General features: G+C 44.7%; 1 protein-coding gene across 4 annotated transcripts in view; it reads right to left on the bottom strand.

Annotated features, from left to right (window-relative positions):
- Positions 1 to 14,445, bottom strand: part of NOL4L (nucleolar protein 4 like) — a 188,794-nt gene that overhangs the window by 47,739 nt on the left and 126,610 nt on the right. For 3 of the 4 annotated variants that reach the window (XM_089513435.1, XM_089513438.1, XM_089513437.1), the window contains one exon: positions 1,654 to 1,795. In XM_089513435.1, the coding sequence (XP_089369561.1) occupies positions 1,654 to 1,795 (142 nt within the window). Of the gene's footprint in view, positions 1 to 1,653; positions 1,796 to 9,712; positions 10,092 to 14,445 lie in introns of those variants that run through there. The other variant, XM_089513436.1, reaches the window with a different exon arrangement.

Genomic DNA, 14,445 nt, shown 5'->3' with positions numbered 1-14,445 from the left:
AAAGTAGAAGAAATCATACTATTCTGCCAAATGTACTTTCAATGAAAACCTCTGCAACTAGAATGGAAGCTTATCAGGAAGCAGACTTCATGGAACATCTGTCCTAGTATGCTAGTTTTCTGCTTGTGAAGACCTATCTCTTCACACCTGCAGAGTGGGGGGTGAATTTTAGAAATGCACCCTCTTCTTGCCAACCGAAGATGTCAATAGTTTTTTGTGGGTTTTTCCGGCTATGTGGCCATGTTCTAGAAGTTTATTCCTGATGTTTAACCAGCATCTGGCTGGCATCTTCAAAGAAGATTTATCTGAAGACACCAGCCACAGATGCAGGTGAAATGTCAGGAATAAACTCATCTAGAACATGGCTACATAGCCCCCAAAACCCACAAAAAACTATGGATGCCGGCCATGAAAGCCTTCGACTTCGTGTTGAAGATGTCAAGTTCAGCTGTGGCTGGGCTACCTGCATCTCACAGGGCACTTAAAAGCTACCATTCATCTCTCCGCATAAATAAATGCAAACAAAAGTTGGAGGAAAACAGTGAGTCAATTGCCACCAGAGATGGAGTCAGAAAACAATGACACTGCAAGGATGGGGCTCATTACCTGCTGAGAGTTAGTCACAACCTGCCCATGACCAAAGGGGACTCGCCATGTCAGAGATGCAGAATTTGTACAGTGGGCCTTCCACATTAGCTGGGTTAGGGGCACACAACCCCCATGAAAGCGGAAAAACCACAAATAAAAAATAACTCTTTTTTTACCTGAAAGAACACCTTTCTCGGAATCTCTAGGTCTTCCAGTGCAACTCTGTGGTCAACATCTGGCAGAAGTTGACCATATCAAACTTTTATCGTTTCCATCTAATGAGAAACTATGGGAAGTTTAAATTTCATAAGTGTGTAATTTGATGATATAGCATGTCAGTATTTTATGTTAGTACTATTGTTAGAACTAAAATTGTTTAGATTTCTGTAAATATGTTTTTCAATGTCAGTTTTATAAATGTAAAAATAAATTTTAAAAAGAGAGTGATTAAATAAAGAAAGCGGGGGGAAAGAAAGGGAGATGGACAAAAGGAGATAATGAAGAGGAAGAAGAGAGAAGAAAAGAGAAAACAAGAAAACTCTACTAGAAAATATTGTATGTACAAGAAATCCATAAAGAAAAGAAGAGACAAGTTTGGAAAGTATTAGAAAGTATGAGGACTGAAAATTGACAAGAGTGTAAATATAACAAATGAATGAATGTCTGAAATAAAAAAAGAGAGAGCAAAGAAGTTGACCATAGGATTGCACTGAAGGACCTACAAATGCCTAGAGAAGTGTTTTATATAGGAATCTCTAGGTCCTCCAGCATGACTTTATGGTCAACCTCTGGCAGAGCAGGGCTGGAGGACCTAGAGATTCCTAAAAATAAGGTATTAATAAATAGGATGTTAATAAAATCCATGAATAACCAGATCAGCAAAAGACAATGCCGCAAAAACAGAGGGCCCAGTATATTTGTTACCCAAGATTTGGGAGGTTCTGAGCTCTTTCCCAGTGCCCAAAGTCCCACGAATTCTGCCTCGGGAGGTTGCACTTGATCCAAAGGGTGCAGGTAGCGTTCCCTACCCGTCCCTAAAGAAGGTACCCCTCAAAGGCCACTCACCGTCTTCCTGGCTGTGGATGTTCTGTGGACTCCGCATGCCTTCCTCCTGGCTTGGGCTCAAACTGGAGTTCAGATGCTGGTCAGCTGACATCCATGTGGAGTCGCTCATATCAAAATCCTCGCTGCTCACCGATGTCTCATCCTAGAAGCAGGCAGAGAAGGGTTAAAAGGATGCAAGAAAGGGAGGGAGTGGGATGAGGAGGCCTCTCCCCTCCACCAGCCCTAGCCCACCCCTCTTCTCCCCCAAATCCTGACTCCAGACTTTCCCAAGGAAGCGCATTATTTCCTGCTGGGGCTTCCTGTTTGGAGTCGTGAAGATGAGGAATGGCACAGACCATCATTAAGGACAATTAACCAAGGCCAGCTTCCAGGGACAGATGGCTTTTGCCCTGTCTCATATTCACCCTCCCTCCCCTGCTCCTTCTTTGTGGCAGAGTGCCACCCACACTAGCCTGGCGTGGTGCATTATAGGCCACACCATCGGTTCTGGTTTGCACTGCCCTGCTTAAACAGATCTGGCTAACCTTAGTCCCTAGAAGCAGGTAGCAGAGACAGTGTTAAAGCTTGGAAGAAAATGAAAGCTGCTATGGACAGAGCCCAATGGAGAATCTGGACTCCTCCAGAGTCTCTAGCCTTTAGCCGCCACCCCCACCCTGCGTAGACAGGACTCAAGTCTAAGTCTTCTTATCTTATTTACCCTCACGGGAGGCAGGTTAAGAAAGTGTGACCTCCACAAGGACACCAGGGTGTTTCCCAGGTCAGCCAGGAAAGAATTTGACCCCAGGATCTCCCCATGTCCCAAGCAGAGCTTGGGGCTGTTCCTCTTTCCAGACTGCAGCTGCAAGAAGCCCCCAGCCAATGTGACCAGTAGCCATGACAGCTGGGCGATATCTCATGCTGAAACTCTCCAAAAGGAACTTAGAAAAGTTCTGGTGTGAATGCAGACTCTCGTCCAACCTTCCCTGACCTTGTGAAGTCAAAGGCTTTCATGGCTGGCATCCAGAGTTTCTTGTGGGTTCTTCAGGCTACGTAGCCATGTTCTAGAAGCATCTGTGAAAGGTTCCAGCCACAGATGCTGGTGAAACGCCAGGAATAAACTCTTCTAGAACATGGCCATGTAGCCCCAAAAACCCACAAGAAACTTCCCTGACCTTGTTTCCTTGAGATACATCAGACTACAACACTCATAATCCCCTTCAACCAGTACGGAAGGTGCACTTAAAAAATCAGCAACAGTATCTTGCCATATTTTAATGGAAGGAAAGGAAAAGGGGAGTCAAGATTCTCATCATCCAAGCTGAATTCCCCCATTCCAAAGCAGTGCATTTCAGTGGCTTTTGTTGCAATTTGATTCCTGTCTCTAGCATGAAGGCCAAATATAGAGACCTTTTTTCCCCAATTGTTTGACACAATGTTTGCTAGCTAAAGAAATAAATGGGAACATATCAGTGCTTCCAAGGAGAAAGATCTTGTGAGGTATGGAATCAGGTGGAGGAATGCAATCCCCACTAAACTTACCCTACAGAATTAGGTCTGTGGGGCAGATTTGGAAGGAAGACTCTTCCAGGCCTAAAAGGCAGACAAGCCAAAGCCTCAGCAATGAGAATGGCAAGAGGCAATTCCAGAAAAAGAGAGATGATCTTTGCCATTTCTACCCAACAGGTTACGGCTCTATATGTAGGCTGGTAATGGCTGAGCACTCAAAGAGATATGCAGCACAGAATCACAGCATGTAATACCTTTCATATCAAAACACAGTACACACACACACACACACACACTCACACACACACACACACACACACACACACACACACCATATCTACATATCTAACCATAAGCCCCAAAGCCTTGAAGATGGCCCTGGCATCCCAACACAGGCCTAACATAAACAGGGAACCTTGGAAGAAAAGTGGCTAAGGTAAAATCAGAAAATGCACATAAAATGACCTCATTAAAATGCCATTAAAATCCAATTCAACAAATTATTTTTACTGATAGTAATACTCATATGTATTGCTGTTTCCAACTGCTCTAAGCACTTCCACATATATTATTGCAATAATCTTGCAACAACTCTGTTAAAAGAGGCGAGTATTAGTGCCCTGGTATTATGAGAGAGGAAAGGGCTGGAGAGAGTGGCTTGCATCAGGGAACTGAGTGCAAGTCAATGGCAAAGAGAGAGTCGACTTCAGCTGGGGTCTCTTGAGATCATTTGCCCATTTCAAGAATCCAGCCAAACAGAGACTAGTGCAGGAAAGCTTCTGCTGCCAGAAATGTTAGCCTAGACTCCAAGGTATTCTGGGACCTTGACTGTCTAACAAATGCTCTTTTCCACCAGACGTTTGCCTCCCCAGTAAATCTTGAGGTGTCAGAAGCTGGTGCTGGAGAAGACCTGGTGCTGCAAGCACCATCACCCATCTGACCATTATGGTCTGAAGGTGAAAAGCAGGCCACCTTTTACATGGGGTGTTACTTGCTTACTATAAGCCCAGTGACTGTTGCGAGAGAACTTATGAGAGGTTGGGATGCTGGTCCCAAGGACCTGCCTGTATATTTCCAAGGATGCCTGTCATTTACATTGCAGTGTTCCTGCAAACCCAGAATGACCATGACAAAAACCCCAAAACCCTTGGCCACCATAAACTCAGACATGCTCCAAGGCCCTCCGCTAACAGGATGAGGTTTCTTCTAGCAGATGGCCCTTTGGTTTGATCCTCCAAGGCCAGGGTTCCGTTCTCAAGATGAAAGCACCTAGTCTCATGTTGCCAAGCCCCAGATAGTAACACAGTCCAAGGAAGAAGAGAGATCACAGGACAAAGTTGGCCTGTGTGCAGCTATTGAAAAGTTTTCTGAAACTTGCAGGCCCTATGAGAAGCAGAAGGAGAACAACTTGAGATTTCCAAAAAATAGATGAAAAAATGGATGAATTGTTATGGTGCTAACCCCATGGGGATCCTCTCCTGAAATGAGCAAGAGTTGTACTCTTTCACACAAGCAGCTTATTCCTATGGGCTTGTGCAGCATGTATATTTGGGTAAAAAAAATACTCCCTCTTTCCCTGCACCACTATTTTCAGGTAACTTGGCCTGCATCCACTCTGCAGAAATAATCCAGGTTGGCACCACTCTAAGTGTCATGGCTCAATGCCATGAAATTCTGGGGTTTGTAGTTTGTTGAGGCACCAGACCTCAATGACAGAGAAGGCTAAATGTCTCACAATACTACAGTCTCCAGAATTCCACGGCACTGAGTCATGGAAAAGTGGTGTCGAACTGGATTATTTCTGAAGTATAGATGCAGCCTAGCTTGCAGGTGCTCCTGCTGGTTTCTCAGCCCCACATTTTTTTTGTCCAAGGATCCTGGTTTCCTGGAAGGGGAACAAACACACCCTCTCAAAGGTCACAGCAAGCCTGGCTCGGCATCTCCGCAGCACTTCCTATGGCATTGATCGCATTCCAGTCTCCCACTCCCGTGGCTCAAGAGGACATTCTCATGTGTGCCCTCCCTCCTTCCCTGCCTCCTTCCCTCCCTCCTAACCTTCACTCTGCTTTAAGACACAGGCCTTGGATGGCTTCCAGAGCTGGAAAGGTCAGCCACGAGATTTCAAAATCATCAGTATCGCCATAAAGGCAGTTGTGAGAGAGGCCGGATGAATGGAAAAGCAGGGGGACCCCTCCCTAAAAGGCCCCTGCGGCAAGGACTGGCAGAGCAAGACGCCATGCAAGCCCCCATTGCAAAGCATTTGATTTAATGGGCTCTCTGTCTCCCTTTTTTCGCCTCTTGAAATGACAGACGGACAGACCACATCCCTAATGATGGGCTACAGCCACTGGGCAGATGAACAGAGAGTTTTCTGCTCTGCTAGGTCTCATCTTGGATTTGGAGCAACCTTACAAAAGGCAGCTCAAAACCGAGAAGAAGACACACACACACCAGTCCATCAAAGATTGCAAGATGTCTAGGTTGCAAGACCTAGGCACTCAGAGGTGTCCAGGTGTTCAGGACTAGCAGGCAGCAATAAATCTATATTTATGGACCTATCCTGTTCTAAAAGCCAGTGGCTCGCTCAGTGTCTTATCTGTCATCAGGTCACAGAATCATAGAATTGCTGAGTTGAAAGGGACTGCAAGGGCCACCTAGTCCAATCCCTCATTATACAGAATACACAACTCAAGCACTCCTGAAAGATGGCCATCCAACCTTTGTCAGCTTTGATTATGGTGACCCTCTGACTGAGAGACCTCCAAGAGCCCAGACATCCACAGCCCTGATCAGGTCTTGCAAAATGAGGGTGGCTGTGGTTTTCTTGAGCTGATCCAGATGTAATGTGGTCCTTAGCTTTTCTCAGCACAAGGAAAATGCTGGTTTTCAGGTAGAGTGGTTTGAGTGTTGGACTTACAGGCAATGGCAAACCTCCTGTGAATAAATCTTCCCAAGGAAGCCCTTCATCTTTGGGCCAGTACAGTGTAGTGGATAGAGTGTTGGATCAGTACTCCAGAAGACCAGGGTTCAAATCCCTCATTTGACCACAGAAGCCCAGTGGGTGAGCCAAGGTAAGTCACCCTCTTTCAGCATCACAGGAAGACAACAATAAATCTGCTCTGAATATATCTTGCCAACAAATTTCTAGGATAGGGTCTCCATAAGTTAGAATTGACTGAAAGGCACGTAACAATGATACATAACATGGCGTAGTGGTTTGAGAGTTGGGCTAGGACCCAGGAGATCAGAGTTCAATTCCTATTTAGCCAGGGAAACCTACTGGGTGATCTTGGTCGAGGTCTAATCTGCACTGCAGAAATGATGCAGTTTGATACAGCTTTAACTACCATGGCTGGGATGTGCAGTTTTGTGAGATATTTAGCCTTCTCTGTCAGAGAGCTCTGGTGCCACAAACTACAAAACCCAGGATTACATAACATTCGGTCATGGCCATCAAAGTAACATCAAACTGCATTATTTCTGCAGTGCAGATAAGTCCTCCTCTGAATAAACCTTGCCAAGAAGCCCCTAGCATAGGGTCACTATAAGTTAGAGTTGTCTTGAAGGCACACAAGAACAAACAACAATTAAGAATGATTTCTCCACTGACAAAACATTTTTAAAGCCCCTTAGCAGTCGTTGTGTGCCTCCAAGTCACTTCCAACTTATGCCAACCCCATCATGGGTATTCTTGGCAATATGTACTTTATATGTATTAGCCTACTAGCCCCACCACCTTTCTCTTCTCCTTTTATGTCATGTCTTTTTAGATTGTAAGCCTGAGGGCAGGGAACCGTCCAATTCAAAAGATTGTATGTACAGCGCTGTGTAAATTTACAGCGCTTTATAAATAAAGGTTAATAATAATAATAATAATAATAATAATAATAATAATAATAATCTCTGTTCAGAGGAGGTTTGCCATTGCCTTCCCTTGAGGCTGAGAGACTGTGACTTGCCCAAAGTTCCACAATGGGTTTCATCACAGAGTGAGAATCAAACCCTGGTCTCCAGAGTTGTAGTTCAACACTCAAACAACTATGCCACGCTGACTGGTTTTTAAAAAATGGAAGGCACCAACCTTGGAAAACTGATCCCTCTTCTCATGAGCCCAGTCATTAAGTCTTCTATGTATTAGCTAAATAAATAGGTCTTTTCACCTGCTTTCCAGCTGCTACCTAGATCTCTGCCAGCAGTGAAACAAACAAATGAAAAAGCTGCCTTGTGGAAGGCAGGTTATTTTCTCCCTGCTCACGACCTTACAAACCTGCAACATATCCTGCCTCATTCATCATCCATTCCATGCCAAGGAGGCGGAATGAGTTTTAGTCTTTCCCCACCCATAAAGAAAATTACACACACACCCCACCCAACCCAAACATTTGAGTTGGCCCCTTCTGCGCCTTCTGGCCTACTGCTTTGGGGCAACAAGAATGTTATTCTAGAGAGAAAAACACATCACGGGCCAGTTTCTCATTTCCCATTCCCTTTCAGACAAGTCCTTCATGTCCATCCTGAAACAAGCCGCAAACAATGACAGTCTGCTTATGCCTCTCTTCCTCAAACAGGAACCTCTGCCTTGGACAGCTACCCTAATCCCACCCCTATCCCATATATTTTTTCTCCCCCCAATTCGGGATAAGCATCTTCAGAATGGGCCCAAACCCTGGCTCTTCCTCTTCCGTTCCTCCTGGTTGCAAAGCTATCTGCTCACACAGGGCAGGAAGGGCCCGCTTCATCCTGCTTCCCCCCATTGCAGCCCAAAAGGACAACGAAATGCGCCTTGCAGGGAGTTTCCTGAAATTTATGACTTCTGCATAGCTTCAAGAAGATTGCCTGGCTTACGAAAACGGGATGCAGGACACCAGAGACATACAGGAGATCCTCCAGACTCAAAAGTTGCAAAAGGGCAGGGGCTTCTACAACTAGCAAACCACAAAAGATGTGGGCAAGAGCTTGCAAAGCGGAGACATTCACAGGCAAGTAGAAGTCTCTCAGCCCTCAAACCCACTAACCGGAAAAAGTGGAATAAATGTTGAGTTATTCATTACAATACTTATGTTGTTGTTGTGTGCCTTCAAGTCCTTTCCAACTTGTGGCGACCCTAAGGCGAACCTGTCATGGGGTTTTCTTGGCAAGTTTCTTCAGAGGGCATTTTGCCATTGCCTTCCTTTGAGGCTGAGAGAGTGTGACTTGCCCAGGGTTACTCAGTGGCTTACATGGCCGTGCTGGGATTCGAACCCTGGTCTCCCAGGGTCCAACACTCAAACCACTATGCCATGCTGGCTCTTTATATTTATATTTATTTCCCACTGTATAGCCAAGAATCTCGTGGCAGCAAACGACAGCATCAGTTTGAACAGTAAAGCCCTCCGAAACAATAATTTTTTTTAAAAAAAGCTAAAAGCAAATCAAAACATGCAAGAGTTATCACTTGCCAGTTTGAAAGTGGTTAAAACAACTACACAGAACTCCCAAGAAAACAGAAAGAAGCCCATAACTAGCACTGGCTTCATCAGTTCCCAGTTTCTTGAGAATCTGTGCTTCATCTTATTTTTTTTAAGTATGTTTCTAGCTTCTACATCTGTGAAGGTTATATCTGAAGTGTTTCTAGCAGAGGTAAGAAAAGTGACTTTTTGGAATACAATGCCCAGAATCCCCCAGCATTGGAGTGCAACTGCCAAAATCTCCTGTCTACCACTGACTGTGGTAGACAGGGGATTTTGGCAGTTGCACTCCAAAAATATATCTTTCCCAAAAGACCGGAACGGGGGACCTATACAAGATTTCTGATGCAAAAGGCAGGAGCATCTACATCCCGTTGGCTCCTTGCTCCTCACAAAGAATTTCAAAAGCAATTTCAATTAGCCACAATTTCAATTAGACAAACGGTGGGGGGGGGGGGGGGATACAAATATGTTCAATATACACAAGTTTACACTGGCTGCGGGAATCCACATTTCTAGGTTATAGTTGTGTACCTTAAAGTCATTTTTGACCTGTGGCAACCCTATCTTTGAGTTTTCTTGGCAAAATTGTTTAAAGGGGGTTGCTTTCTTTGCCCTCAAAGGAGAGAGTGTGACTTGCCCAAGGCTACCCAGTGGGTTTCCATATCCAAGCGGCATTCAAACCCTGGTCCCCAGCATCCTAGTCCAATTATAATTATAATGTATTATATTTATTTGCATCTAGCTCTTTTCCCAGAACTGGGACCCAGAGCGGCTCACAATATTAAAAGAACAGCCCCGTACTCTAACCACTAGGCCACACTGGCTCTCTTACATTACTTGATGTGAATATGAAAATAAAATAAAAATTCACCTGGAATACCCGCTATAAATAATGACCCTCCTCATGAGGACCCACACTCTGGGTACAAACGGTTGGAAGTACAGCAGAGGATTAACTCATGCTGGAAAGGTGACAGAAATCCAGAATAAAGCAGCAGAATCCTTTATGATCATTATATACTATGTAGCACAGAATCCTTTATGACCACTGTGTACTATGTGACACTGTAATTACGGTACTATGTATGGGATTTCGGCCAGACCCCTTCCCATGCCCCACTTACCAGTAAGCAGCTATTGGGATCGACAGGGGTCTGTTCCCCTTTTGATCAAAAAGTGGCTTTCTGATGTTCCCACACTACGCACCAGAAGAAAAAGGACACCTGCTGCAAATCTCCCCTGTATTGGCGATCTCTCCTGTTAAGTGGGGTTTGGGGAACTTTCGTGGTCTCTACCTAGCCCCTAAGCCAGGGACTGTGAAGACGTAGCCGTTACGAATGCATAACTGTAAGCTGCCCATTTGTAACTGCCCCACAGGATTCTAGTCCAGAACTTCCGGGCAGCACCAACGGCCTTTCCAGTTGACCCTCTGTACCCACAGATCCTGCATCTACCAATTCAACTGTCCATTGCTTAAAAATATTCCCAATAAATCAATGCCAAACCTTGACTTTGCCACATTATATAAGAGAAACTCTTTTTACTACACCATGATATATTATGCGACTTGAGCATCCATGGATTTACATACTTATGGGGGCAGGGGGAGAGGAGGTCCTGAAACCAAACTTGAGCAGATACCAACGGCCAACTGCAATAGTCTAAGCAGAAGGAAGAGGTAGTAATCCATTTCCTATGCCCACAGGTAGCAACCTGGCGCATTTTGCCCAGTGGAATCAATAGGGGGGGTGCAGTGGGTGTAGACCGTACCAGGTGACACCCCAGAGGGGGTGTCACTCAATGCGGTGCTACACCCAGCGTGGCTGCTGGGCAAACAAGAAAGGGCATCATGTCTCTTTCTCACTTGCCCAACAACCATGGCAGTCCCTTCCATTTTGGCTTTGGCATGGCTGCAGACACTCCAGAACCCAAACAGACCCACTGCCCCTGCGGCAGTGGCTTTTTGGGGGTGGTTAGTATCTTGTGTTTAGGCTTTAGTGTGGTTGCAGCCATGCCAGGTACCAGACTTCTAGGGGCTGAAGCAGTCTGTCCCCTGGCACCAGGTGACACTAGCCCTCGGTATGCCACTGATTTTGCCAACCCCTCTCAAGGACAGAACCTTTGCTATCATTGGGAAATTGAAGGCTTTCAGGGCTGGAATCCTTTTTTTTTTTTTTTTTTGGTGGTTTTTTTGGGCTATGTGCCCATATTCTGAAAGAGTTTATTCTTGAAGCTTTGCCAGCATCTGTAGCTTGCATCTTCAGAGAAATGGCAGCCACAGATGCTGGCAAAACGTCAGGATTAAACTCTTCCAGAATATGGCCACATAACCTGAAAAACCCACGAAAAACTTTGCTGTTGTTGTTAACTGCCTTCGAGTGAATCCCGACTCATGGCGACCCTGTGGATGAGACATCTCCAAGACTTCCTATCTGGTACTGCTTTGCTTAGGTTGCAGATTCATACCCGTGACCTACTATGACCATTTAATTGATTCACATCACCAAGGTATCTAGGCTCCCTCGGGATGTGTCATGTCTGTAGTCAAAGAAGTGAGATCAAACCAGACTAGATGGTGGCAGGGTCATATTTTTGGAATCCAAGAACTGACCAAATTCCTATAAAGTCAGAGAGGCAGTTACATGAAATGCTGCAGCTGCAGAAGGCAAAAGATGGGTGCCAAATTTCTATCCCACCTGTTTAGGGTTGCTGCTCTCCTCTTGCCCCAGCCACCTGGCTCCTGCTGTTCTTCTCCTAGTAAACCAACAAGGTGACAACCTCCATCCCAAGAAAAAATGAAAAAGCGGCAGAAATGTGACTTTGGAAAAAAGGCTGTGGAAAGAGAGCCTTCAGCCCCTATCACCACACCCATGCCATGCTTCCAAACTCACTTCTCCATTTCCTCATGCTTGATGCGAGTTCAGCACCATGTTTATTCCAACACATAGGCTGTGTTGCTATGATGTGCAAGCATTGGAAGCTGAGCCAGAGACAATGCATCTCAAGGCTGCCTCCAGCCCAGTGCTAACCATACTGGTCTTCCTGGAAGAGGAAAGAGAAGGAGCCAAGCAGCAGCTCCTGCCATGGGCATTTCTGCACAGGTGTTCCAACTGCCCACCATCAGCCAGAATCGAAGCATTAATGCTTCAGCATCCCAGTACCTGAACAGCATTCAGCCTTTCTGCAGCACTTTCATTTTTTCAAAGCACTTCACATGCATCGTCTTGCTTCCTTTCTTAGAGCAACTCGGTGAAGTAGTCAGTTACTAGTCTCAGAGCAGGTTCTTTCAGGCTCCTTAGTGAGTTTGTGGCTAATATAAATTCTAGGATCATTTCTATATTTAGACTTCTAGCCCTTAGAAGAAGGCAATACAGGCCGAGTCTCCCTTATCTGGAATTCCAAAATCCAAAATACTCCAAACCCCAAAATAGCATGGGTGGCTGAGATAGTCACATATTTGCTTTCATATGGTTCAGTGTACACAAACACAAAATTAAAATATTACGTATAAAATTACCTTCAGGCTATGTGTATATGGTATATACAAAACATAAATGGATTTCATATTCAGACTTCGGTCCTATCTCCAAGATAGCTCAAATATTCCAAAATCCAAATCACTTCTGATCCTAAGCATTTTGGATAAGGGAGACTCAACCTGTAATTTAGATTCCATAAGGTATATATAAGGCAGTATACATTCTTCCAATCCAGTTGCCCAATCTGTGGTGATCCACGTATTACTTATTTATTACTTACTATTATTAATTATTAATATTAATAATATTACTTATTACTTGTTTCTATGTATAAATACTCTAAATAAATAAATAACATAAATATTCTGTAGCTCATTTTTCTCCCAATACAGTATAATGTCTGTGTATGTGCCTTCAAGTCACCAGTAGACTTATGGTGGCCCCATTAATTTCATAGGCTTTTCTTTGTCAAAGAATGCTCAGAGGTGGTTTGCCAATGCCTTCCTCTGAAATATAGCACCTGAAGATAAAAGCCTGAAAGAGACTTCTCAATGGACCACCTTCAATCTCCACAACATCACAAAGTCCCATCAAAGAGGGAAAGGTGGATTCATTAGAGACAGCCCTAGGTGATCACAGACCCATCATGAAGGTAGTGTGTTCACTCCACACTAGCCTGCTTACCACCTGTATCTGTCAAATAGAGAGAGACTACCCTGAGGTCAAGTTATGCAGAATGAGGAGCCCAGGATCCACACAGGCTACAGATATTCATGCATTTTCCAAATATAGTTTGAGTCTGGACAGGTTCCAAAATTCTAGACTCTAATGTAAAGACATGTTCAAATTCTGTGGGTGAAACAACTGCTACAAATACAGATGAACTTTATCCACAGGGACCAGAAAATTCCTCTCATAGGCCTACACAATCTGCAAAGCTATGTACTTCGTACTCTGACCAACCTGGCTCCTAAAGAAATCAGAGAAACAATGCTTTATCTCAGGGATGCAAACTTGCACAACTAGTCCTCGTCTAACCTGACCAAAAAGGTGATTCCCAAGATCACTTCCTAACATCTGCCTAAATACTGTATTTCCTATATGGTTTGAACACTGGACTACTACGGCTTTGGAGACCAGGGTTCAAATCTCTGCTTAGCCATGGAAACCCACCAGGTGACCCTGTGCAAGTCACACACTCTCAGACTCAGAAGAAGGCAAAGGCCTTCTGGAAAAATCTTGCCATAGGGTTGCCATAAGTCAGAAAGGACTTGAAGGCACACAACCAACATAGAATAATAGAGTTGGAGGAGACTGCAAGGGCCATCCAGTCCAACCCCATTCTGCCATGCAGGAAATCCAAATCAAAGCATCCCCAACAGATGGCCATCCAGCCTCTGTTTAAAGACCTCCAAGGAACTCCCTACACTCCTAGGGAGTTTGTTCCACTGTTGAACAGCCCTTACTGTCAGGAAGTTCCTCCTAATGTTGAGGTGGAATCTCTTTTCCTGGAGCTTGCATCCATTGTTCCGGGTCCTGTTCTCTGGAGCAGCAGAAAACAAGCTTGCTCCCTCCTCAATATGACATCCCTTCAAGTATTTAAACAGGGCTATCATATCACCTCTTAACCTTCTTTTCTCCAGGCTAAACATCCCCAGCTCCCTGAGTCGTTCCTCATAGGACATGGTTGCCAGACCCTTCACCATTTTTGTCGCCCTCCTTTGGACACGCTCCAGTTTCTCAATGTCCTTTTTGAATTGTGGGGCCCAGAACTGGACACAATATTCCAGGTGGGGCCTGACCAAAGCAGAATACAGTGGCACTATTACTTCTCTTGGTCTAGACACTATACTTTTATTGATGCAGCCTAAAATTTCATTGGCCTTTTTAGCTGCCGAGTCGCACGTTTGTCTCATGTTCAACTTGTGGTCCAGTTGGACTCCTAGATCCCTTTCACATATAGTTTCATTCAGCCAGGTGTCGCCCATCCTATATCTGTGCATTTCATTTTTCCGCCCTAAGTGCGGAATTTAAAGCAAACAGTTCTTGCTTTCCTCACAGTAAGAAAAGGGACAACCAATACTTATCCACAATTGCCTATCCAGGTAGCTGGATGATTTTTATCAAATTCATTCATGGCTTTTTCTGCATACCCCCAACTCCATTCTCTGGCTAAAGTGGTCTTCAGCCATATTGATGCACCTACCGAACAGGTATTATCAACTCACCTCAGAGGTTGAGCATTGACAACTGGGTAGCTGGAGCATCCCACAAAAGGCTTTAAAGAAAGATCAGACAAGTTCAGGGAGGATTAGGCTGCCAAGGACTAATACCCATGACAGGTACACACTACTTCAGTGTTCACAGCAGGCACACCT

Source organism: Sceloporus occidentalis, unplaced genomic scaffold, assembly GCF_023333645.1.
Source record: "Sceloporus occidentalis isolate IW3139 unplaced genomic scaffold, rSceOcc1.0.p SCAF_3, whole genome shotgun sequence".
In the NCBI taxonomy this organism is placed as follows: Eukaryota; Metazoa; Chordata; class Lepidosauria; order Squamata; family Phrynosomatidae; genus Sceloporus; species Sceloporus occidentalis.
Note: the sequence above shows the minus strand (reverse complement) of the source record. Positions and strands in the feature narration are given on the sequence as shown.